Raw genomic sequence first — 27,909 nt, forward strand, 5'->3', positions numbered from 1 at the left:
TACCCGTTGTTCACCCATGAGGCTGAGCAACACAGGATATGTGCATAAGCTTGCTTCATTCAACTTTCAAAAGAATGATGAGACTCTCCCTCCCCCGCTGTGCCAGAATGTAGTGACATCCACACATTTCAGGTGATTAAATCTAAATAGGACAAGACGTGACAATGACTTCAGATTGCACTTCCACATTGAATACAGAAGGGCGTGGAATATGTTGGTAATGTCGTTTAATACGGGACACTATTTGTACTCTATTGCAAGCTGCGGCCACAATAATAAACTGATAATAATCTAAACTGCCATACTTGAATGATGTTAAAAAAAAATAGCAACGTTTCTGAGGGTGCTTCAAATTATTATTTTGTTTTTACAAGGGGTGTCTTTTGAAAAGACCCAGGCCACATTATTATCTTGTTATGGAAAATGAAGCCTAATAAGGAAACACAGAGGTAAGAAACACATTGGATGCTAACCGTTTTGGGAATATTTTATGGATCATTTAAGACACAGGTCAAATCCTCCCCACCAATGTCAGGGATGGTCACAGAAAGCTAACACAATGGAAGCTTAATCCAATGCAGTGCATACATAATGTACCGTTCAGTTGTATTTAACTTCATGAATGGATGTTTTTGTTTCCTTAAGTATTTAATTGCAGAGTTAATGTTCAAACTGGCTAAAACATTTCATGGGGCTTAAAAACTATACATAGTGTAGTAATCATATAACTTTTTTTGTCTCTGTCTCATTTTGATGAAGATTTTGGCTTAAAATGCAACAACGTATTTAATTTTGGTCATGATGATGGTACTTGGAAAGGCAAGGATTTTTTTCCGGTGGTTCTTGGTTGAAAAAAGTTGTTTTAGACAACAATGGAAATGGGGAACGGTTATACCCAATTAAGTTATGTCAAAAAGATGTGGCTTTATGTCATATGAAAGAAGCCATAAAATGAAAAAAAACCCCTTTGTGAATATAAACGAGCACCCATTTTTCAAACCACCTGCAAAGCCAAGAGGATAAATCTGTTGCTAAGGATATACACGACAAGTGTGGAGACTATCTGTCTCTTGCAGCATGTCTGCGGACTATTTCTGAGAACGTATCAGGAAATATCGGAGAACACAAATCCAAACAAATATCCGGTTAATCCGTAGTGCTTTCTTCAGCTCATGAACTGAACTTTTAATAAGATTTGTTGGTGCGTACAGTGCATGAAAGCTACACAAAGCAGGCTTTTTGAGAATATACTTCAATTGAGAAAAAAAAATAGAGTAAAAAGAGTCACAAGTGATTCAAATCAAATAATTCTAAACAAAACCATCAGTGGTACAGCAACATTTCTGTTGATCCAGTCTTCCTGTTCAGCTGCAAAACTGTTTATTACCCGTTTAATAACCCTTTTAAAAATATTTGCTCTTAACACCTAAAACAAAAAAAAAAAGAAAACGCCCCGATTGTTGAAGTTACACCATCCCAACTTTCATTTTACAATTAATTCTCGATCACAGGTTGAACTGGAGTTTAAAGCTCTGGTGCAACAGAATTCAAACATTTAAACTTGGTTTAGAGTAAAAAATAAATTATGGTTTCAAGAGATGTTTAAAATGAATTCATCTTATTTTAAACTAGGGGCAACAGAATTTAAACTTAAAATATGATTTAAAGTTGAACCTTGTTGGTGCAATCTGGTCAATGCGTGTAATTCCTTTGTTGTGTTTACAGTAAACACAAACTGGGGTGTCATTTAGCAGCTTCAAAGATGCTGCTTAGGGACGCTAGAGACACGCTACGCGCTTGCTACGTAAGCAACATGGTGCATTTGGGGTTTTTTCACAATGTCAAGAACTTGTTCTGCACATTAATCATTTATTCATTTATTTATTTTTATCAAAACGTTTTCCAGCTCAAGAGGTCAAAATCACCATTGAGTTTCGATAAATCGTTCGTTCATCCCTACAACAAAGAATAACTTTTAAAACTATATATATATATATTTTTTTTTTAGTCTCTCTTGACCTTTCTTTTCACTCCTGTTCGATATTTTGTTCCGTGGAGTCTCTTAAGAGTTTTGCTCACTGCACTTCATCATATCTCCAGTTCTTGTGCAGTGGGTGTCCATGCTCAGTGCAAAAAAAAAAACATTACACCTTGGAGAGAATACTCCCTGGAGACTCTCCGACAATGACAGTGCCACTGGCACGTACTTGTAGTCGATGTGCAATTACACTTTATTGTTGTATGTCACACAAATTCGCCCGTGTGGGGGGGGCACCGTACTATTTGAGAAGGGCTTTTCGATATGACCACATCTCTCAGCTGTCCTTTCCTTGTATTCTGATCCTCCTCTCCTCTGAATTAATTAGTGTTGGTTCAAAGTTTTTCATCAACAGTGAATTAAAGAGCAGTAGAGAGAACAACAAACTATGAAAAGTTATCTTCCCACAGGTGAATCTTCCAAATTAACATCAAAGTTGTTTAACTTTTTAAACATAAATTAAGGGATGGGTGGATATATAAATTGTGCCTGAACTTTCAAAATAACAATGATGTAAGTTGAGGGTTCGATGTTTTTGAATGGATGGCTCTACTTTACGAACAGCAAAAGAAGAGATGGATTCCATTTGAACGCAGCTTTATTGAAAGGAGAAAAAAGGACGTCTGCAACGCAGCATGATCGAGAACACACTCTTGGCAACTAAAATCACTTCCTGCTTTTCTTTTCTTCAGCCAATCAGATGCTATCAACATAAAAACATGTCTAAGCAATTATTACACAACAGAATATAATTTAGGTGTTTTGGAATAATATGATGCTGAAACGTAAAATGATAATTAATCTAAAATAAGTTTACAATGACATTTAATTTATACATTGGGCGTCAGGTATTAGAGGTTTTCACAAAACAGACGCCTGACATGGGCCATTATATGTTCAATATTAAAAGATTCATTAGCTTACATAAGCTTTACTGTCAATTTCACAACGATCAAAATTGTCACTCGTCAGTCGTTCCTTTCGGTTCAGCTATCTTTTTATCTCTACTTTGACAGAAAGAGTCAGGCCGCATGTCGGCTTTTTCTCCGCATTTCATCATGCCAGTCCAAACTCTGGCCAGCGGGTGAGTTTAAGTGAACCAGACGACTCTTATCACTGCAGTTGTTTCAGTATATCAGCACAGGACTAGAACATGATGCTGGACACAGTGTGTTAGCATAAGTCTACCTTCTACGAAACAAAGAATGCAAATCAAATCTTGCGCTCATATTTGGATAATTCAGGTGCCTGTGGGTCCTCTACTTCAGACTTTCTCGGTGAGTGGTGTACCAGAAGGGCATAAAACCTGTATAATAAAGCCACATCTGTCATTTGATTTTGAAATCTCTCCCTCACTCGTCCTCCTCTTGCTTTGCCTCCAGATGGCCCAACGTGTCTTGTGTTATTCCCACGAGACCTCATAGACTGTCCTTGATGTGATTTAGACGCATACTATACCGTATATCTGCATACTAGAAGCCAGGTTCAGATTTAGCAAGTGAGGGCAACATCAGCAACTGCTCACATTTCTTGATGATAAAAGACCTCAAAGAGTATGAGTTCATCCACCCATCCATTTTCTAATCCCCTTATCCTCACAAAGGTCGTGGGCGTGCTGGAACCCATCTCAGCTGTCCTCGGGCCGTAGGCGGGGCACACCCTGAACTGGTTGCCAGTCAATGGGTATGAATAGTACATTTAAATTCAGACCCATAAAATTAATCGATACATTCATATGAGGGTACCTTTCTGTAACTTGAAAACCAAACCCGATTCACAGTTGGTCCTTGATTGGGCACATTTGTGCTGTCAATACAATAACTGGAACACAGTTTATCTGATGAATTTGTTCACCAAGAAACCATCTAGGTTTATGATGGAGTTCTTTCCCCGTAGTGGTGAATGTAATTAACTTCTACTCTAGTCTCAATGTGCTGTAGTCTATCACCAACCCATGCCAAAATTACAATTACTTCTTGGCCATAAATATAATAGTCAAAAGAAAAACAATCATCGTGAGTTATTTTTCTTATGTCGCATGATTTCACACTTGCGCCAAACATCATTTGTGACCTAGAAAGTTCAGTTTTGTCATAAAGTGAGGATGTTGGGAAGGCAACGTGTGACACTGGAATGTTCTAATAGCACATTGATGTTAATATTCTGGTGGCAGCATTTCATCATGAAGCCGCAGAATTATACATGTCAGTTATTGTCGCGGTGTGGTGCTTAACACAAAAACGTACCTTCACTAACACATTGACACCGTAGCTAAGCATCACTCTAACATTATTATTATCAAAAACTAATATTGGTAACACTGTCAGGTAATTCTAATCTGTGTGTAACACTGCAGCCCTTTTTTCCTGTTGGCTTTGCGGTCATAGTTTGGCTGCGGGCTCAAAGTGGGTCTTTCTGTCTTGAACTTTGGCAAGTCTATGTGATGATGTCATTGGCTGAGGAACTCGCTCTAAGGAATGATGTCATGTTAATTAACCCTGCTGTACACACATAAACATATCCAGAAATAGGCAACTACGTAAAGATTTCCGTGGTTGTTTAGTTTCACATTTGATGGATGGCCGAGCACTCTGGAGACCCAACTATTTGTTTTCAAGTTTTCCAAAAGTCAACTTTCCATATGTCCTCTTTAACGTGTTTAAAATGTGTTTTCTTGTTTTTAACAAATGAATATCACAGTGGTTCACTTCAGCTGATACATGCTCAAACAAATTCTTCAAATTAGCTTCCAAAAATACTTATTCGTGGATGTGTGCTCTACTCACATAAACTACAAGTGGGATGCAGCTATTCAAGTAAAAGTAGTGTTCATGTCTCAGGGATATTGATGATACCTCTTGAGTCGCGTTTTGTGTTTCCTCTTTTTTTTTTTTTTTTTTGACACCTCGATTAGGTGTATAACAAATATCTCGGATAACAGACATCTCTGAGGGAGAAAGTGAGAGTTTCACACACAAAAGTGATTTTATTTTCCACCAGCTACAAACAATACCGGGCATGCCCTTTTTCTGCAGGGGGTGGGGTGATGGCTGGAGTGCCAGGGGTGGTTAGTTGCAAGCTCAGTTACTTAGAGCAAGGGAAGAGAAAATGAATTGAATTACACACAGCATTTGATAGAAGCGAGCAAAGTGGATGCCGCGAGGTTTTTAAAAGTAATGATATGAGTGCCTGGATTGGGGACATACCATCAAGGGTGATACCATAAAGCAGGGGTGTCAAACACTTTTTTGTCACAGGCCACTTTGGAGTTACGTCTTCCCTGGGAGGGCCGATACGACTGAGAAACCGAATAAATGTTTGATCATCTCACTGTATTATTACTTGTACAGAACAAATTGGATTACTAGTTTTGAAATCAGTCTACAATTTTTTTTGGTTGTTTCTTCATTTAGTGTTCAAGTGAGTATAAACAGGGTAAAAAAATCGTGGCAAAGTGTCAAGATTTTAGCACGGATCATGGAAGTTGACACACGTGATTTGCCTTCGCGGGCCATATAAAATGATGTGGTGGGCCGGATCTGGCGCTCAGGCCTTGACTTTGACACCTGTGCTATAAAGGAAGAGAATACTCATTCGTAATGCCTGTCTTGGAAATAAGAGGGATGATGATTAAGTTGGTGCCAGTAAGAACATTATTTGGCTTGGGCTTGACAATCAAGGGAACACATGGAAGTTTGACGTGGAGAAAAGATTTTATTTTCATGTGACTGTTAGTAAAAATAAACATGAAAAAAACCCACAGATATTTTTTTAAAACCGTCTTGCTTTTAAATATTTTATTTTCACTGAATATCATGTTTGTTATGTTTTTGTTTACATCACATTTAGTTTTGTTCCATTTGGTGCCCTTTTTGTCTCAACCTGTTCTCGTTATCCATGTCCCTTGTGTTTAACCAATCAGCTCCCTCAACCCCGTGTCTTGTCCAGGTGTTTCTCGTTGTCTCATCACTTTGCTTGTATTTAATTCCCTGGGTTTTGTCAGTCTTGGTTGGATCATTGTGTGTGTGTGCGCGCGTCCCCCTGTCATGTTTTGATTCTGGCATAGGTTTGGTTTCCTGTGGTTTTATGGACTTTGTTTGTATGCTTTAGTTAGTTTTTTTTTCCTCCCCCCAGTGTACTCTGGCTGGTTGTAATTTTGTTAAATGCATCTTGCTCAGTCCACCCTACTCCTCCTGCCTCCGTACTTTCCGGGGTCCTTACCCACCACCTTGCAAAAATGTTAGCAGGACTGTACTCATACGGTTAAACTGTTGGCTTGTGCTATCCCTCTGAATAAACATTTTGAAAGAACAATTAATTCTTCATTACTTGAGGTTGAAGTGTAAATCATTGCCTTTTTTTTTTTTTGTATCATGTGTCGAATCCAATGCAAAATCTCCAAGGAATGTAATTGGCATCAGGTTGTGCATGAACATTTTAATTTGTAAATTATATATGGAACAAGAAAGTTCCTTTTATTTTATTGACTGAATGCATTTTTTTCTGTGGAGGATCATATAACCGAAGTGATGAGCAAATTGAAATGTTCATCTCTCAGGATTGGGTTAACTGATGCAATTTGAATCGGTCTCATATTACAATTTAACAGTTGAATGCGATTTCTGTTGTGATCTGAAAAGTAAAATATTCAGATATGTCTAAAGGGAAGTTCACCGACATTTCCGGGGTCAAGTGAGAAAAAGGGCACTTGTCAGTTACTCATGAATAAGTAAAAGCACAACTCCAACTTACGTATATATTTCAGTACCCTTATACTCACATAATTGGTGAGTACTCAGCAGATTTCTAAATAGTGTCTGACCACACAAATACATTTTTTTAATATATAGTTTTCACTGGGTTCATCACAGGAGCAAGCAAGAACAAAAGAAGCTGTGACACCATACGTGTATTATGTATGGTACTAGCCATACAGTACATTAATTCCCTGATGCGACAGAGGAACTCCATTACATTGAACGAGTTATCGGTAATCCTCCTAATGGCATAATAAATCTAGCCTGAAATTGGAAATACATAAAATCCTGTCTGGCTGGAACATGCCTAATGGCAAATAAACTAGCCCTGGACTCTTTAAGATGTCTATTGAGCAGCATCATGCCACCACTTTGAACTGTGCCGCTCCAGGTACAGATTCTCCAGTTTCCACCCTGATTCCAAATTAACTATGTAAAGTTTCGACTCAAAATCCAGTCAGTTGATGGCTTTGTAAACAACGTCCAACCTGGTGCGGTTTGTGTTCTAGTGCATGCAAGACAAATGAAGCAGCAAAAATAAACACAAAATTGAAAATATCGAGTGTAGACAATCTAGCAGGCTACACAGACTAGCAAATAGCCGAGTGCACCTTAAAGCAACAATTCAAGCACATGATTCTCGCTCAAGTGGTGAAGAGACATGCTGGTGCTAACTACAAACGTGCTAAACCAAAACCAAAAGTCAGTGTTCAAATCTGATTAGGTTGCACCGACCGTTACATTATCATCATTGCTTTCGAGAATGTTGAGAGAATATCAATAACATAGGCGACGGTGAAAAATAATCCAAATTGCAGCAGATCAAAGTGGCTTTCAATTTCGCTTGCTAAAGTGACCAACTTTTGCATCAGGTATCGGCTCACTGGTTTTGGTCCACACTTAATGTTGCTTTGTTCACTCCTGTTTCATTGAACCACACAAAACTACTAAAAACTAAGTGCCGCTCAACGCGTCACGTTGCATTGACTCCTCATTGAAGGAAGGCATGCCATCCCGCAGCAGTTTGTGCCCCAAGTTGGTGACCAGCAAGAGATGCTGGACTTCTTGTGGTTGTGTATGGTTCTTCCACACACTATTGAAACTTGCATTTGTTAATGTAGTGGCAAGAAGGAAAGAAGGAGAGCTTATCTACCAAAAACACATTGCTTGATTTATTTCTATATTTATTTTGGGGTGTTTGGTTCACATTGAGAGAATGAAATGATGGAGTGAGGCAAGAAATGAGTGATTGATTGCACTTAGGCTTGACTGCCATGCCTAGTTTATAAGATTTGCAGCCTCACCAGGAAATGTTTTCCGGCAAACTCTATAATTTATCCTTGACTGTTTGTTCTTTCCTTTGCATGTTTTATAACAACTGCGGCTACTTGAGAAAAAGTAAACAAGTCACCTATCAGCCTCAGTGATTACTTTGTGGAAGCCTACTCCTGAGAACATACGCAAGAAGAAATCGTACACGTAGTGATATTGCTTTGTAGGAATCTTGTTTCCATAGTGCTGTATAGAATTTGAGAAGATTGGAAACAAAGCAACATATTCCAATCCAACCAGGCTAGCGGCTGCTAAGAAGTGCGAAACGGGACCAGGCGGTTAGCTTGTGCCTTGATGCAACTATTGTGATGCTACAGTATTAGAGGAAAAGAGATATGTGTGAGCTGACCTTTTCTGTCTTCACACTACAGCAGAGTCCATATGATGTTATGATGAAGAGGATAGAATACATACATTTTATAAGGGCAAATACATATTTTTCTAACAGTGGTCTAGAACACGGTACAACAATCTTTCAGTTTTGAGAGTGATGTACAAGGTTTTCAAAACAATTTTACAATCAGGGGACTGTGACAACAACATGAATGAATGGAACATTATCTCTACACTCTTAGCATAGTCAGGGATATTCCACTCCTGTCAAATCATGATTTTCGTTTTTCTTCCTCCCCATTTTGACTGCACTCCAATCTTCAAGAGAGTAATGTTGATAGCTTCACGCAGCACATTGTCATGCAGCTAAATGGATGCCTTGTCAATTTTGGGGGCACGCATAAGTAAATATTTCTGCAATGATCCTCTGATAAAAAAAACAGGGCAGAGCAGGCGATTTAATTGTTTCAGCTATTGCAACCAAACAGTTTCCCATCTTTTTTGAAAAGTGTACAGCTTGTGAGACAAGCCTCAAAGGCTTTGCTTTACTGGAGCAATCAGTCCACTTCATGTATCTTTGTCAACAATTGCATTATGGCAACGACATCCTTTTTAAAATTCCATAATTTCATCATGCAATTTCCATTATGGGTTTCCATCGTAGTATTTTGGAGTGCCCTTGCACATTAATTATGCAACTTGGAGAATTCATTAGATGCTCCAGGGCTTGCAAATGGAAATTGGCAGTGATGTGGCAGAAATATGGTTCAGCATATGCTACAATAAAAGAAATATGTGAGAGCATTGCAGCATTTGTAAATTTGTGTTCTTGCTGTCCAATAAAGCTGGATGTATTTCTTAAAGTGTTAGCACTTTAATCATATTTACTGGCTCGCCCTTGTCAACAGGGGACTTGGGGCCCCTGCAAGTTCTCTTTCTGAGACTGAGTGACATTGCCTCGGGTTCCTTTATTGAGACATTGCTTGAATGGTGATGGTGCTATTCTGCGGCATTGCTTTTATTTTGTAAATTTCATATTCCACGGTCAGTCCTGACAAGTCAGTTGCTCTGACTAGGAAGGTTCAGAAATATTTGTCCTCAATAATAGGATCCAATAAATGGAGCCTCCTCCTCAGCCTCGAGTGTGATGAGTTTCATGAGGTCACCTTGGGTCGTCTTAGAAACTGCAGATGTCTGAAATGAAAGATTTCTTTCTTTCCGTACCTCTGCTTTAAGGCCAGTTGCTTGTCTGCCCATACATGGCCTTGTTTCCATTGTCTTTGTCGACACTGTTTTACAAACGGGATTGACGGTTTTGGAGTCCGTCTGTAGCCAAGGAATTAAATGTAACCATTTAAAGATCTTTTCAGAAGCTCTTATGCCAACAGCCATTAAATGAAAGGGTTGTGAATTATGGCAGACGGGAGCAATCCTTCATGGTCTTTTCTCTCATTATGTGAACCTGCAATACATTTCCCGTTGATGCTACTGAGTGACAAGCCATGTGTGGGGGTTGACTATACTTGTTCGAGCTGCTTTCTGCTTGCAATTTATGTGTTGTTTTTATCTGGTGGTGGGACTGTGACATGAGGAGAGTGTGCAGGATAGCGATCCAGCTCAAGATTTATTTAAAAAAATACAAGTAAAATGTAAAAAAATGACATTTCTTCTTGCTATTAAATGGAACAGGGGAGTTACTCAGCATTTTCTCTTTTGTGGCAAAGGAAATATGAAACGCAACGTTTATTGCAGCCTCTGTCATATTGTCGAAAACTCAAGATTATTGTACCTGCTATTGTCTCAAGTCTTGAGATGGTACAGACCAAGTTTTAAGTCAGTCGGAGCAAGCTTCTACGACAAGGGCCCAAAAGAATGACCCTTGTAAATGGGCAGAAATGGGCCAAAATCGGACACTCAAAATACTTCACTTCCTGTTCATTTTAACATATAGCTGCAATGGACTTTTTTGTACATTTTGGGCTGTTGTGGGAGAAAATCGGAATACCCGGAGTAAACAAACTCCATACAGGGAGGCCAGAGCTGGGATCGAACTCATGACCTCTGCACTGTGAGGTCGACGCGCTAACATCTGGATTATTTATAAGAAGAATTTGTTCTATGCAGGCTCCATGGTTGACTGTGATGAATGTGAGTGTGAATGAAGTACTGTATCTGTCTTAAGATGTGCTCTGGGGGGAAAGTCTGACTTTTGATCCAAAGTCAAACAAGGGGTGACGGAAGAAGAGGAAATAATGTATTAGAGTCGACTATTTACAAGTCAACTTGATGTCATTTTTGTAACCAGTGTAACATGCTGCAAGAGAGAATGTAAGAATATGATAATTTAACTGACCAACCGCAATATCTCAAATTCATCTTCTTCCTTCCGGATCAAAAACTTTGCCATCTGCCCAGCTGCTTTTGTGAAGGTTTACAGTATATCGAAAATACCCAGGACACCGTAGTAATCGCATTTATGGTCTGGAAGGGAAATTTAAGCCTCCGCATTTTTTTTTTCCTAACAGGTTAACTGCATGCAGATACATTTGATTTGAGACACATCCCAAATGAGCTGTTGGCTGTTTTTTAGTTAGGAAACAAGGACATCAGATTTAAAGAAAATCTTGTTTCGTGACAGCCAGTGGGAGGTGCACTCTTAACATTTTTTTTTCTTGAAGCATGCCCATTAAATGAGCCTTAAAATATTGAAAATATTCTGGGTTAAAAGATCATAGCTCTTCTTTCCCTTACATAGTCTGTAAAGTGATGTTAAGTTGTACAGCATGTGTCCAAACTGTCAATTAGTACCTCTGGCATCTCAGTGGGTGGCCGTGACGACGATGGACAATTCATTTTTTTTTTTGACATAGCTCTGAGTCATGCAAATGTGTTTTGAAGTAGCATTTGTCTTTTTCTCTGAAGGTTCCGTGTGATAAATGACAAAAAAAGAAAAAAAAAACAAAAAAAAACCTTCTGCGGTATTGTTCAGTCGAAGCTCAATTTTAAAGAGACAAACAGGATGTGGCATTACACCCACCACTCAAAAGATATTCCCCACCCTCAAGCCCCCTCACCCTCTCTCCTAATAGCTGAATGGAGCCCGTCCAATATTAAAATGGAACAGTTGGGGCATGCCTCTGGTCAAGACATATCTCTTTCAAACAGAGGACACTAAAAGGATTGATTGAAAGCAATAGGCGGTGCAGTGCATTTCTTTTTCCATTTGTTTTCATTTGGTCTCTTTTCCACAGGGACTGTGCTGAGTAGATATTTTTTTTCTTTTTACCTTTGCTTTATACTTTGTCTTTGATATTGCTGCTTAGTCTTCTGGCATAGGTGATAATAAAGGCTGAATCTCCGTCAGTGGAACGCATTAAAAGTAACATTTCTTTTTTTTCTCTTCAAAGACACGGCTATGATGGGCTGGAAAAGAAGCTAAAGGAAGTCTTCACTGAAAGAAGCAGCATCTTGCACCAACTCTCCAAGACATCTAAGGAGCTGGACAGCATAAAAGGCAACATTCAGGTTGGGCATTTTTTGTTTTACTGAAAAATATTGCAAAGAACAATGCGTTGGCCACTTTGGATTTTTGCGGAAAAGCAATTGAAAGAGCTCTTTTGTGGGGTTGCAAGAAGTTCAACATGTTAGCAGTCTAAATGGTATTTTACAAATACGTGGACCTTAAATAAGGAACCAAGAATAAGAAACCAAACTACTATTATGCATTAAAAAAATTGCATTGGGCTAAGCCTGCAACTGCCAGTGTGGAGCAAACTATGTTTTTCTGTTTAAAGTACACGATGACACAAATATTCAAGCCATGTATTCAGTAGGTGTGTCATTTGTTGATGCAATAGCATGAAATACAAACGACTACTCAAACAGAGGGCCTCCTGCCCTCCATCCTTTTGGAACATGGCAGGTCCCATTGAAGATGGTGGAAATTAGGCAGGATATGAACAATATTTACAACCGCAAGACAATGACTGTGCCACGGCCTTCTGATTAAGCGTTTCATTTTTCTTTTCACCTATGGTAACTGTAGTTCAGTGTTTTCCAATGAGTGTATGAACAGAGAGCAAAACATACAAACATTTGGGTAATTCCTAAAATATTTTAGCGCATCATTCTTTTGCACAACAAACTATACCTTGTATGGACGTCCTCTGAGTAATGTCACCCAATGCAATATTTCACTGGAAAAAAATGTGAAAACAAAGATTACCTGAAATGCACATTTTCTTCTCTTACTGCCAACACAGGAAAGAATAGAATTGAGATCAGACTTTTCAAATTGATCCACTTTCAGTGCTTCCCTTCAAATATTCTTTTTGACTGATAATTTTCTTTGTAGGTTTTGGGAAAATATCATTCTGACTAAATTGGTTACCAAAGAAATGATACACGGCCAGCAAGGTGTGTATGTGCGCGTAGGTGTGTGCATGTATTTGTGCGTTAGTGTGTGTGCGCGTGTGCGTGCGTGTATGTTGTTCAGAGATGTCCGACGTGCGGCTATCATGATGCTCCTCGGTAGACTTAGACTACTGTACTTTCTTCCTGGGCCCTGTGCCAGCATAATGGAGGGGGCAAAGATTGTGTTCGGGGGGGGGGAAATATTTGAGAGAAGAACTTAAAACACACACACACACACACACACACACACACACACACACACACACACACTTTAGAAGAGAAGAAATGGGTTGAAGCAGATTTGAATTAGCCAGTGCTTAGATGACTCGCCTTCAGTTTGGGGTTAGTTCATTAAACTTTGCCGGAATGGGGGGGATTTATTCTTGACAGTGATACCCACCCCCTCTCTGCATTATGCTCACCTTCCCATTTTAAAACAGAAAAAAAATTGAGCTGTGCAACCACCTTCGGGATTCAAAACGTTTCCTCACACACAAAACACTTCTCTATTTGATTTAAATGAAAATGTTATGATATGGTTGGAAGGGATCTACAGATTTCCATCTGACATTCAAGGTTAACCCTTGCCCTTGGCATGAATAGTACTGGAACATTTGTAGATGAACTCCAAGCAGGAACACGGTGTAAGATTTGATGAGCACTGTTTTCAAAACAGCAGACCTTGTCTTATATTTTGCTGCGGGGTGGGTGGGGGAGGGGTGGCGGAGGTTGTCTCATGTCATGTGTATGTAAATACAAATATAAAATGTCAATGTTGCACCGGGGCTCCCCCCCTGGAGGAGCAGGAGGTAATCATTAATACAAAATAAAATACATTTTGCTGTAAAAGTTGACTAACAAGGTTTCTTTAATCAAATGGAGACTGTCTGAGTACCAATTACACTCACCTTGCAAAAAATGCAAAATGGTTTATTGCACCAGACTCATTCAAAGCCACACATACACTGGGGGTGTCCAAACCTTTTGCAAAGACAGACAGATCTGGTGAGGTGAAAATGTTAGTTCACTGCAAACATTAAAGTACAATATTATTGATGAAACACTCAATCTTACTTCCCAGGTTTCAAGAAAATTTGATACTAGGGGATGTGGTGAGCAGCAGTCAGCTAACATTCGCCTCTGATGCCGTTGTGCTTTCTTTGCTCGAAGTGTCTGTTCAATGCAGGAATACTGCTGCTTTATTCCACCTCACCGTCATGTGAATCAAGTCAATAACATGGTATTTAATTATTGTTTCACTGCGGTTACATTCTTGAGCACAAATAAACTTCGCTACACACCATAGGCGAAACCTTGCGCATTCACTACAAACCTATGAATCTATAACACCGGTGTGTTGATTAAAATACAGCAGCAAAATAATGTTAGCATTATGAGCTGTGTAGAGCTGTATGTAGGTCTGAAACAAGTCCTGGAATAATTCACGTACCTGTGTTCCAAAAATTGCTCAGGGCATTTTTTTTTTCTGGGTCGGGTACCCGCTTATTTCCATGCATCCACCAATGCAATGAGAAGGTCAACTTCAAAATAAAGCTGACCTTAACCTTATAACATACGGGCATTCCACATTCCAAAAACATGCACTGTAGGTTAATTGAACGGTCTAAATTGTCCCGAGGTGTGATTGTGAGCGCAAATGGTTGTTTGTCTATGTGTGCCTTGCGATTGGCTGGCCACCAGTTCAGAATCCAACCCTGCCTGCTGCCCGAAGACAGCTGGGAGAGGCTCCAGAACACCCGTCACCATCGTGAGAATAAGCGGATCAGAAAATGGATGCATGGACACTTAAAACATTTAATTTGTTTTCTCCAAATGATGCAATACACTCATGTTGCAATTCTTGAACCCACACTCAAAGTTACAAGGGGGAATGCCAACCTGTAAGTTTACACAGTGAAGTAAGCAAACCATTTGCTGTGACAGGTTTACTTTGCCTAGTTTGGCTTTTGCAAGACAATGTTCCATTTTATTTATTTATAAAATACCTAATCAGTCCATTACTCATTCGTTGCTTATCTATCAAATTAACATTTGGACTTCAAGCAGCAGGATAACAGATGAACTTTTTGGCTTATTCGACCTGGCTTGCAACGTGATTGCACAACACACACAACTGCCCCCGCGGTTGTAGCTGACATTGTATTGCACGTTTTTCACGCTTTAGTGGGTGTCCGTGCGTGGACACTTCAGCATCGTGCAGGTGCCTTGCCATAGCTAACTGTTATCTAACTGAATAAGCATGCAATGCGGGCCATCAACACACTAAATTCAGACATAAATGTGGGACTGTTTGTTTCGTTCTTATTTTCATTTTCCTCCTCTGAGGTGAAACACATCCCATTCAGGATTGCTGTAGTCTTGCACTTGAAAAGGGACTTCCCGTAGTCCATGTTACTTCCTCTCTTGTCAGTCACTAAATGTGCATGTACAGTTTTGATGAAAATCTTCGTATTTGAATTTGTCCATGTCATCATTATATTTAGAACATCTTCACACAATGCCTGTGCACACATAACAAGGGGTAAGCCTTCAAAACAAACATCAAATACACATCTTTTACCTGAGATGCACCACGTTTGTAACTGCAGTCACTTATAAAATCAATAATAATCATAATTGCAACAATAACTTAAATCAGCCATTTGCTAGTGAAGTGACCAATGTCCAAAGTGTGAAGGACTACGGACAGATGGAACTGCCGATTTAGAGTAAACATTTTTCAACTGGGCTATGTCGTTCAAACGTACTATGCTGCACAACTGCAAGTCAATAGCCAATGGCATTATGGGGGGAAAATGCTATGTTTTTACCATTTAAGCTCCATTATATACATTCTAAGGAGTTTACCAGTACGTTGGAACGACTGCAGTGCATTCGAATGACTTTTCAATGACGTCACCAACTCAATTTGAACGACTATACAGTAGGTACGAACAACATAGTCTAGCCCAAAATGTTTACTCCACATTGGCAGTTGCAGGCTGCCACATCTTGACACTTTAACCCTCTTGCAGTTAAAGTGCATGTATGTGCAGACGGACAGTAGGAATCAATTCGCCGTCTCTGTGTGTCCGCAGTTGTACCTCAACAGGCAGAATTTGCGAGTAATACTAATTAATCGCGCATCTGGAAAAGCCATGAAAGCACTTGCATTTCCAGGTTCATCCAATGTTTTTAAATTTTTTTGTATCCATCAAGTACACATACAAGTTACAAAATATTTTCTGACATTTACAAAAGCCTCAATTCCATTGAACAATGAACCATTGCGAATATTTGCGAAGGCAGTGGGCGGCCGGGTGGTCGACTGTTTAGCGCAGCGGTAGGGAACTCCGGTTCCTCGAGAGCCACATCCTGCCTGTTTTGGATCTTTCTCGACTTCAACACACCTGATTCAAACGATCAGCTCATCAGCAAGCTCTGTCGAAGCCTGACACGATCATGGTCAATTGAATCGGGTGTGTTGCGTTAGGGAGAGCTCTAAAACACGGAGGATATGACTCTCGAGGAACCGGAATTCCCTACCCCTGGTTTAGCGCATCGGCAAGCATGCCGCTTGCTGAACAAAATCAGCGAAGCGACAGCCCCCCCGATCCTAGTAAGGAAAGTGTTATAAAAGATAAAATGCAACTTTTATAAAGCTGCAGTCAAGTTCACTGTTATCTCATGTGGCACGTTCCATGATGGTGGTTCAAACTCCTAAATTTTGTGAGCGGCGTCGTTTCAGAAAATGTGGGTCAGATTCCAAATTGTACACCAAATGACTTTGGAGTCAAAACACGTTTCCTCCTCCACTTGCATAGCTCAAAAGGGCTTTGACTGATTTAATATTCATTTGTCAACAGTGCCTGCCTCATTCCTGAACATAAATGTAAATGAGGGGCCGTTGGGGACATGGAAGAATGGAAAAGCATCCCTGTACCACCAATGGAAATGGGATTTGCGGGAATGCAATTTTAATTGCCATAGAATTTACCTTCAAGCGTGTTTTAAAATAAGCAATATCATTTTGGAGTCCTATTACTCTCTTCCAGATTCATAGCAACCAAAAATATCTTCAAGGGATTGTCAAGTAATTAGAGACTTGACTAATCCAGAATTACCCATCAGGCAATTTCTTCGGGACTAGGAAAAATAATTCAATACAATAAAATTCAGCGCTTCTCCCTTTACCCCTTGTTAGGATTGGTTCAGACATCATAGCCAGATTGTTGGAGGCTACATACTTTTTTTTTTTCTGGGGCATCATCAACAACATTGGAACATCTGCTGCATAATTCCATGTTAATGGAATTCATCTCAATTATTTTAAGATTCATCTGTTTTTTGCCTTGCCACTACTAAGTATTCAAGGATTATCTTGCTTCAACGTTTGTTTTTCAAAAAAAACAGCATAACCCCTTTGACAAAGTGTTCTTGCTTGCCCGAACACTCATGGGGAGGTCATTGTTTAATATGCAAAAATCTCCTTGTGTCTTTCTCTTTTAGTCATTGAAAAACGATGACTCAGTTGCCAAGAAGGACGTACAAAGGATTTTGGAGCTCAGCCACAAACAAAGGTAAGGACACCAGCACTCCTCCTCTTTAGATTTGAATTTCAAGTTTGAAAACATTTGCAACAAATATCATGTAAAAGTCGCATTTTATAGTCCAAAATTGGGAAATTGTTCATCCATCCCTTCACAACCAAATCAATTAATCTTTTAACAGCAGTGTTGTCTTGTGAATCCACATACACCAGAATGCAAGTGGACTATTTTGAATCCAACCATATACTGTGTGCGAAATAAGAGACCCATGCCATTCCTGGGTTGGCAATCTATCTTTTTGCAAGCGAGCTGGAAAATTGTTTAGCTGAAGTGTTCCTCCAGTTTGGATTATCTGATTAATGTTGTGTGTAATGAGACTGTTAATGATTAGGAGTCATCTGCGGCCTCCTTGCTCTCTGAAATGTCAGACTGATTAAAGTCCAGTCTTCTACATACAGTACATCGATAGCCAATCGATAGCCTATCGCCAACGCATGGCAGCGTTCACGTGATGAAGCTGAGAACCCTGGAGAGCAGCACTTTGTTGTTGCTTAGTGTTGTTTACCAAGCACCGAGCCACAACTTTCGTAGCAAGTGTTATTAATCCGCCCATGGAGTCCGATGTGTGCTAAGTGTAATTATTAGCTGGTTCCGTCATGACAGAAGACGGTATGATGAATCACAATCACTTATTTTTGACACCTACTCCATACTGTGATTCTCTGACGCTATACTGATGGATTACTCTAAGGGGGTTTCTTGAGAAGATTTAGACTTTTCGACACCTATTTGGCCTCTTTTGTCATATGCGTACCTCTGCGTTAACCTCACAATCACTGTGCCCTTTCCTGTCCATGTGGGCGCTTTTTGATTTTGTTTGTAGAAGTGTTTTCCAAGGAAGGGACACAAGAGATGAGAATAAAAATGAAATGCCAAAGCAGTCGTGGGTGGCTGTTCCCTGAAAAGGAAATCATTTTCAAGGATTTTTGGCAAGGCCCAAACAAAGACCACTGGCATTTAAAAGAATTGGGCGGCTATTCCAAAGAGATTCTTTCAACACAAACAATGCAAATGGCTTTTTAAATTTATTTTTTTTACCTTCACAGACATTGCTAGTTTACTCTGCCGCTGGCTGACTATGCTTGTCGTGTAAAGCTGCAAATAGATTGTATGATCACAGTTTTAAGTCTCCAGTCAAAGTGTACGGTATTACTTTTGCAATATGGTAGCATGAGCATCAAACAGCAAGGGAACACCCGTATCTATATTTAGATTCATTAGCATTCGCGTTAAAAAACATAATGAACATAGCATGAAGTCTGTAGAGTGTTCCAAATGCTCAACGGGAAGTGCATTACGAAACACGATGAATACTTCATACTACGCCATCACCATGTCCGTGTGGATCGCAAGTCAAATGGCCTTAATAGCATTTGCATTTGGCAAGGCTCCTTTAATTAAAAAGAACTTTAATATGATTTGGGACTAACAAGCCACAGGAGAGATTGGATGTAATAATGCACTTGATTTGGAGGCCATTAGGAGAATAGATGGCAAAACAAAGGTTCTGACATTGCAGCAGAGAAATGCAGCAATTTAATGAAAAAAATAGCATAACCAAGGGATGACTAATTGAACAAGTTCAGTTCAAGTTGTTCAACATCTCTTCATTCAGAAAGTGCCAAGCGCAAAACATAATGTTTGCATTATTCATCCCCAAAATGGAAATGAGACAACAAATGTTGATGTACTCAGAACGAAGTTACAAAGAGACGATATATTTCCCAAGTCTTCGATTTGCAAAATTAAAATCACAACATGGATTCATTATTTATGTTCACCAACTGCCTTGCAGCTGTAATTGTGACTTGGACTCATGTAAAACGTATGACATTTGCTTGTGGCATGGAAAAAAATAAATAAATAAAACATTCACAAGCTACACACAAGACTGTATGAGCAAACATTTTGTCGAGCATTGCAATTTGGAATATCGCCATATACTGCTAGTCTAAGTTGCTAAGAATGTGTGGAAAGTGTGCTAACAGTTTCTCATTTGCTTCACGATTGACAGAGACGAGATGAAGTCCCTCCAGGCTGCCTTGCAGAAGCAGCTGGATGAGGCAAACGACAGAGCCGAGAAGCAGCAGGCCACAGTAAGACAGACTTGACCTGACCATCAACATCCGGTCCTTTCAAACCTGTCCTGTCACCTGTCACGCGGGCCCCTCGTGACCCGGGCTTATTAGCCAGGAGTGCTTTCTGTCAGCTCCTTCACTCAACACTTGACACTCTTAGAAAATGGCAAGAGAAAGTGGTCTGTCCCCTTCATTCAATCCCCAACTAGAGATTAATAAAACCGGAGAACAATAGCCCAGTGGTGAGTGTGGTTGCCTCTCAGCAACAAAGTTGGTCGACTTGGGCATTTCTGGATGGGGTTTGCATGCTCTTTATGCATTTATCTTAATAATAACAATGCATTTATTTTGAAAGCGCTTTTCATCACACTCACAGATACTTTACAAGAGTTTAAAACACGGGATAAAAATGTACACTTAAAGCCAAGCAGACATGATTTAAAACAAACACATTTAGAAGAAGAAAGACAAAGCAAAAAATGGGTAAAAGAGATTCGTAGGTGTTCAAAGCATTGCGGAAAAGGTGAGTTTGAAGAAATGATTTGAAGGATTGGAGGTCAGTACAGTACGGATGTGTTGTGGTAGAGCAGGGGTTGGCAACCCAAAATGTTGAAAGAGCCATATAGGACAAAAAAAACAAAAAACAAATATGTCGGGAGCCGCAAAAAAATAAAAGCCTTCTATAAAACTTAGAATGAAGGAAACACATGCTGTATGTATGTAGGAGACTGGACTGTCTCAGAATTGTTTATGTTATTCATTCCTTTGTTGTGTGTTCACAAACGCCCCCATAGAATTTATCTTGTAATTTCCTCGCTTGATTTTTTGTTTTGGTTCATTAACTTCGCTTTTCTTAGTGTCAGTGAAGTGATCTTTAATTTCCGCTTTTCTGAGTCTGTCTTTGAACGCCTCTCGAGTCGAACGAGAAGAGAGAAGGCACGGAGTCGGACGCAGACGTGTCTGTGTTTGTCGAGACTGTTAAAAGCATAAATAAAGTGTACGTTTTAAAAAAACCAACACCATAGCTCTCCTTTTTCGGAGCTGCAACATGTATCTATCTATTTGAGCTCTATTAGCCCACTATCAAAATCTTTTTCCATTTTCAAACATTTTTTGTAAAGCTCCACGGAGCCACTAGATGTCGCTAAAGAGCCGCATGCGGCTCTGGAGCCTCGTGTTGCCGACCCCCGTGGTAGAGCGTTCCAGAGGGTGGGGGCGGCGACAGAGAAGGCTCGGACCCCCCAGGTTTTGAGCCTGGTCACGGGGATGGCGAGGAGGTTTGTCTTTGAGGAGCGCAGGTTGCGGGAAGAGTGTATGGGTGAACGGAGAGGCAGGAGGGCGCCTGATTGTGAAGGCGGAGTAGGAGGAGTTTGAACTGAATGCGCTGGGGAACGAGGAGCCTTTGGAAGTTTTTAAGGACGGGGGTGATGTGATCACGGGTGTGGGTGAGAAGGTGGGCGGCGGCGTTCTAGATGTACTGTAGTTTATTGAGGAGTTTGGAGGTTGTACCGTAGAGGATGCTGTTGCAGTAGTCAAGGTGGGAGGTGATGAAGGCGTAGATGAGCGTTTGAGCGGCGTTGAAAGAAAGTGAGGGGCGGATGCGAGATCTCTTGGCTGCTCCAGGTTCCTCTGACAGCAAAGAGGGAAAAAAACTAAAAGTGGGTGAACACCAACCTTTCAAGTCGGCTTGACATAAAGATAAACACATTATTCACTCAAACTAAATCAAACATAGTTCAAACATTTTGTGATTTTCAATTGAAATGTAGAGTGCTCCAGATGCAGTAACGTAGATCAACAGAATTCATGTTGCATTACTACTTGTTGAGAGTCATAACATTTTAACGAAAGGATGTCAGAGAAATTTATTTTACATCTGAGAACTACTTTCAACTGCGGCGGCAGCAAAAGTCTCCTTTAATATCGACTCACTTATCGAAGCAAACATTGCAGGATGTCGATAAAGCAAAAGGGATGCCCACTACCTGTTAATAGCTTTTGAAAAGTTTTTCCAGCGTTTATGCTAAGCAAAAATCTTCAAAGTCTGTGTGTAACGCACAAACACTAGCACTATTATCTGCTGCTTCAGGCGCGGTCAATCACAGTAAACTATGAGTGACAAACGATCTGGCAGAGGATTTACCCAGGTTGCCCTAATTCTCATTCTGACTGGTGACGTGGAATAGAATCACGGGCGGCAATCGTCAAATTTCTCACCATCATCACATGCTAAGGTGACGGCCGTGTCATTAGTCAACGACGCTTGGCCGGTAATTGACCCGCCGTGAAGACAATAAGCGGCTGCCAACCCATTGGCTTGGCTTCACCTCCCTTTTTAGTAGACAACCTACAATTAGCACAACCCAGTAAGACTGAGAAGCCTGAAACATTAGAACAAAATGCATTCATTGAGGTTATTAAGAATAAGACATTCTCCACTGTTTCAGAATGTCAAGATGATGCGGATGAAGCACTTAATCACTTCAATTCTGCTTTTCTTGACTGTCTTGATTATGTGGTCCATCAAAAATGATCAGAGAAGTGGATAAAAGAGGACATACTTTGGCTCACATGTGAAAGGAATAATAGTGTTGAATTTATAATAACAGGAAAGACTTCTCAGAGTTTCACAAGAAATGAAAGAATTTCTAAAGTGACCAAAACAGTGAATGTAAAAATGACAGAAAAAAAAAGTCTTGGATGCCTAAAATTCTGAAGTCAAATCCAAATCCAATAATTTTAGTCTTGCTATTAATGGTGTGGTAACATTTGATAAAAAAGAGGATGTGGAACATCTACATTCCCGTTTTGCTACTATTGCGAAACAGCTGGTGGATAAACTCCCTCAACCCACAAAGGCCTGTGGGATGGAACATCTTAATCATTTTTACTGTCAAAAGGAGCCAGGCACGTTTGAACTCTTGTGCTTCCAAAGAGGGGCCTGTTTGTAAGCTAATTTGTGGCCTAAATCCCACCAAAGGCACTGGGCCAGACTTCCTAGCAGCCAGGTTTCTCAGAGATGCTGAAAAGGAAATTGCTGCTTTTGTCAACTTTCAGATTAGTTTGAATCTAATGACAGGGACATTCCTGAGGGAATTTAAGAAAGCAAGAGTGATTCCTTTCTGAATAAAGGGCACTAAAAGTGATCCACATAATTATAGACTGATATCAATTGCGAGTGCCTTGTCGAAAATAATGGAAACGCAAGTAAAAGAACCGATGAATTAGTTCTTTTTTTTTGTTCATCAAATAACTTTTTTTTTTTTAAATTTCCATCTGGTTTTAGGAAAGCACACTCAACAGAGACATGCTTAATGTCAGGAAGGAGGTTGACTGATAAATTCTGTATGGTCATGTAGGATTTACGAAATGCATTTGATGCACTTGATCATACCAACATCGCTAATTTTAAAGCTATAGCTTTTCATGATATGTGAATAAACTGGGTTAGCTCGTACATGGAGAACTGTTCTCAAAGTGGAAGTGAATGGCACTCTTCCAAGTGGAATAACTCTGGGATGGGTAGTGCCACAGGGAAGCATACTCAGGCATTTATTTTGTCTTTTATGTTATCATGATTTTAAAACCGCTGTCTCTTATTATCTCCTTTTGTACCGATGACTTGGTCTTGATGGTTGATCGTTCAAAGAAATTGGTAGTTGAGGTCACTCTGAGCTCTGAGTTGCAGAGGAGATGTGATTGGCGAGCTGCAAACAGGCTTTCACTCCCACCTGGGCAAGACAGAAGCCCTTATTGTTGGCAGTAAAATCAGGCTGGGAAAGTCACCAGGTTTTGAGGTCCAAATAGGAATCATTAAATCCACAGAGAAAATGAATTACCTTGGATGCCTGTTAGATAACAGAGTCGCTGATGGAGTCGTGGCACACTCGCCTGACTCGTGTGGGATCCCACTAGTGACGGTGTGGATGTGGGTGTAAATAGTTAGTCATCTCAATATGTGCCCTGCGAAAGATTGGCAACCATTTCGATGTGTAGGCCACCTTCCACCCAAAGTCAGCCTTTTCAAATCAGTGAACCCTTCTCATCTTGGCAAGGTCATTTGTTCAGAGCCACTTTTAGTACGCTTGCCATCACCTGGTGTTCCCGTCCCTCGTGAATTTTAAAGAATAAACCGCAGACCGCTGCTGAGAACAAGCTCGTTAGGGTTACCCCAAAGTTCATTCTCGCACAAATGGGGAGAGGCATTCACAAAAGTGTGCATAAATCATACTTATGAAAATTCCCAGGCAAAATATATGATTTATCAATTTGGACTTGTGCATGAGGCCATTCGTAAATTCACACACAGTGTGTAAAAATGAGGCTGATTCTGCGTGAGTGTGACACTTTAGATCATTTGAAATTTATCAACACACATGACTTACTAGTGTACGTACGACCTATCTACATAGTTGATGAATATTGATTTGTTTAGGGTTTTTTTGTACTTCCGCATACACAAAATTTAAAATGATAAAGGATATGTTCTACACACTCTTTGATCAATGAGGCCCCAGGACTCTGAGCACTTAAAAAAAACTAAACTGGTTACGGGTAGAGAAACACACAATTTACCTGAAAATGCTGATCGGTTGTTAAGTCATTTCAAATTATTTTTCCCATGTCAATAAAACTCGTCTGCACTCTACCAGACTTAGTCCCGTGTAAATTCAAATCCCTAATGGGTAAAAACTGTTTTATGTATAGCCCTTAAACCAGGGGTGTCAAACTCATTTCACATTGTGGGCCACATACGGACTCGGTAGATGTCAAGTGGGCCGAACCATTAACATTATACCATACTGTACTATGAATCACCAAAATATCATCTCTTTCCTTTGTTTTGGTCTCAAGAAACATTGATTGGCGCTTTCATATCATTTGCTACGTTGGGTCTATCTCAGTGACAGACTGAGACTGCTGTTTTCTTCCCCAATCAAAACAATGTTGTCTTCTACTGCAGTGTTTTTCAACCCCTGTTTGTTTGTTTGATTGTTTCAGTTTGTTTGATTGTTTATTGAACATATATAAAACATACAATAACATGACAAAATGCAAACAAAAATTATGTAAGGAAAATAAAAGTGAAAGTAAGTAATACCCTGTGTGCCGCAAGACATTGTCAGGTGTGCCGCGGGAAAATATCCAATTTGTATGCCTGTGCAGTCTATCGCCCAGAAATGAATCGTGTAGTACCCTCCCATACCGCTAGGGAGCAGCAACAGCTAGCCAATTGCCTTGTCTTTAGACGAGAGACAAGCAAATTTGTGATGCATGAATGCAGGACGACGGTGAAACAATAAATATGAAAGATGTGAAAATACTTTTTTCTTCGTGTTCATTTGATTCCAATTCAAGCTGTTATAATGTCATTCTTCAATGCTAAAAACGTTTAGAGTAACAATGTAACACATTAATTATTCAAATAAGCGTTTTTTTTTTCACATTTTCAGCTAGTGGTGTGCCGCGAGATTTTTCCAATGAAAGAAGTGTGCCTTGGCTCAAAAAAGTTTGAAAAACACTGTTCTACTGTGATCAAAACAGTGTGCCCCCCTAGCGGATAATCCACGAATTGCATTTTATTTAAAATATTCATTCTGTGTCTTTAATGCATTTTTTTTCACTTTTAAATGATCCCGCGGACCGGATTGAACCTCCTTGGGGGCCGGTTCCGGCCCGCGGGCTGTATGTTTGACACCACTGCCTTAAACGCTTGATACAAAGCAGTAGTTAAATATACACATTTTTTTTTGTAATTATCTAATTAATTCACTTTTAAGTTGTTAAGCCATTGCACTGCTACTCCTATGACCCAGGTTTTGCACTTCAAATAAAAATGAATGCACAGATATAGCTTTCACTTGTGTTGATTGAACGCTTGAAACGCATTAGATTTGCTGATCATATGATGCTGCCTTTTTATGTCTTTGTTTCTCCTGCTGTGTGACGAGGACCACAATGGGAATACGTCCTTGGGCTTCATTGTGTTTTTATCCGCCGTGATGCCCATCTGAGTCATGGAAGGTTTTGTTGTACTGTCTTCTGTGCTATCAACTAATAAATTCAAACCATTAATCAATCAATCAAACCGATACCACACCATTCCGTATAATTTCATGAGGGTATTAATATGCAAGCCGATTGCAATCACCTTATGAGCACTTGGTGTGTATCATCTACCAAATGCTTTTTAGGCTGAATAAATGATTAACGAGCGTCGATTTAATCACAAAGATGAACACGTTTGGCGAATCTCGTTCAAATTCAGCTAACCAATGGGAGCAGTTATTACCGTCATCTGATTTGTGCCCGTGGTCCACGGCCAAAGGAAAACAAATGTTCCTCAGTTGTAAAAGAGTGAATTTGGGGAAAGGTATCAAATAAGTGCTTTTGAGGGCATCATTACACTAGTGACAAGCGCATGTTGCCCTAACCGTACAAAGACGTCATTTTATTTTCAGTGTACCCTGATATGATGTCAATATTGTTTATTTTGTAAGCCTTAGTTCAACATGCTTTGAATGTTAGGTGCGTCCATAAGGCTGATGGATTGAAACATTCTTCTACGGCAACAACTGTATAAACTAACCATCAACGATTCACCGTGCAGGGCAGAATGCTGTGGGGATTTTCCATTTATACTCATAAAAAAAAATATGCCTACTGTTTATGCTTGTTCAGGGGGTGATAATGCACACTATGAAACTGCAATGAAAAGCTTTGAACACCTGCTTTCTACATACAGTAGATTAGGTAGATAAATAACAGCACAGGGCACAGGATTTCTCTGATTTGAGTGTACAGTCAACCCAAATTTCTCCAAGTTTATTGCGTTTGACATTTATGCTCATTAAATTGTATTTCCGTAATTTCTTGAAAGTTGCACTTTGTTTTTCTTTAAAAATCATCCAAAATCAGATATATGTGGGTTTATGAGAAAAAAAAGATAATAAGGCATTTTTCAAGTCTATCAATCTACAGTAATTGTGCCATGTCAGAGTCAAGATCACAGCACACAGTTTTTGTCTGTCACAGATAAATATCACGGTAGAGTGGGATAATGAGGACTGACGATCACAGTATAAATGTCACAAATGGAAACAGTTACTTCTCATTTGACTGTGATAAACTCAGAAATCATTAGTTTTGTCCTACTGTACATGTGTTTGGATGTGATTGTGTTCTGGCCATCCCATTTTTGGACTTCACGTTGTAAGATGTATGCCAGCAACCCTTGCCAGTGAGAGGATGGCTGTGTGGTTCAAGTCATTGTCATTCTTTCTTTCAGGTTGACTTCTGAGTCTCACTGACATACTTGAAATCGATCAAGTATATGGGTCTTCCCCCACGGAGCAGAATCTAGCATTGAAATCCTTGGGCATTAGGCAATCTCTTTCCAGGCCGTTTTCATTTGTGGTGCAGATGGTGGATGGCATGAACCATTAGACACAAATAGAGTAGGGCTGTCTCTTCCAATCTCATTGATTCTCTTGAAAATGAATCTGCCCAACCTACTTTCTCACCCAACAGGTCAACCATTCAAATTCCCACCTGGGTGCAAAATATCCCATGTCAGTTAATCAGTACATTTCTTCCCATCTTCTGCAGTCATTGTTGCCAAACTTTTCCAGAATAATGCGCTGGTTACATTCAAATAAATGGGGATTGAGCGAGCTTCAATATAAAATACGCCCCTCTTATACACGTCATTTTTCTGTAGCAACAAGCTACTTTCTTGATTGTTACACTATCTCTTGATTGGTTCTAATTATGCTGAAGTACAATTTGCTCTATGCACAGCCTCAAAAGCTTAAAGGCCTGTTGTTCATAGCAGATTGCTTAATATGCGGGTGTGAGTCACGAATGCTTGATGAATGCTGCTTTGCAGTGATGGAAGAGCCGGCATGGCCTCCTAAAACGCCCAGATATTGCCAACTATCATTCAGAGGAAAGCTGTTTTTAATTTTCAAATTGAGAAGAATAGTGATTCAGTCAGGGCAAATAATCATGAGAAATCATGAAATAACCCCAACCCTTTTTTGGCCAAAGGAAGACGCTTGGGCATTTCAAAACCAAATTAACTTCCAAATCCGATGAAAGGACATTAAAGATTCTAAAAGAGCCAAAACAAATACGGCATGGGACCTCCAATGGGGACTGAGTAGATGGGAAATTGATTAGCAGAAAATGACACAATCCTTTATTCAGAGATGTTACCATGGATACCACTTGTGATTCATATGCTACAGTATAATCAAGTTTTGTCATCTGGAGGACAGGTTGAACAGCACTAAGTAACATGCAATAAGAGCAATGAAAAGAACATGTCTATATTTTATACAAAAGCA

The 27,909-nt window shown here is 39.8% G+C and overlaps 1 protein-coding gene across 2 annotated transcripts in view; it reads left to right on the top strand.

Moving 5' to 3' along the window:
- Positions 1-27,909, top strand: part of luzp2 (leucine zipper protein 2) — a 125,324-nt gene that overhangs the window by 51,111 nt on the left and 46,304 nt on the right. For both annotated transcript variants that reach the window (XM_019886549.1, XM_019886548.1), the window contains exons 2-4: positions 11,868-11,985; positions 17,383-17,453; positions 19,498-19,579. In XM_019886549.1, coding sequence (XP_019742108.1) covers positions 11,868-11,985; positions 17,383-17,453; positions 19,498-19,579 — 271 coding nt within the window. The remainder of the gene's footprint in view (positions 1-11,867; positions 11,986-17,382; positions 17,454-19,497; positions 19,580-27,909) is intronic.

Source organism: Hippocampus comes, unplaced genomic scaffold (assembly GCF_001891065.2).
Source record: "Hippocampus comes isolate QL1 unplaced genomic scaffold, H_comes_QL1_v1.1 scaffold261, whole genome shotgun sequence".
Taxonomy (NCBI): Eukaryota; Metazoa; Chordata; class Actinopteri; order Syngnathiformes; family Syngnathidae; genus Hippocampus; species Hippocampus comes.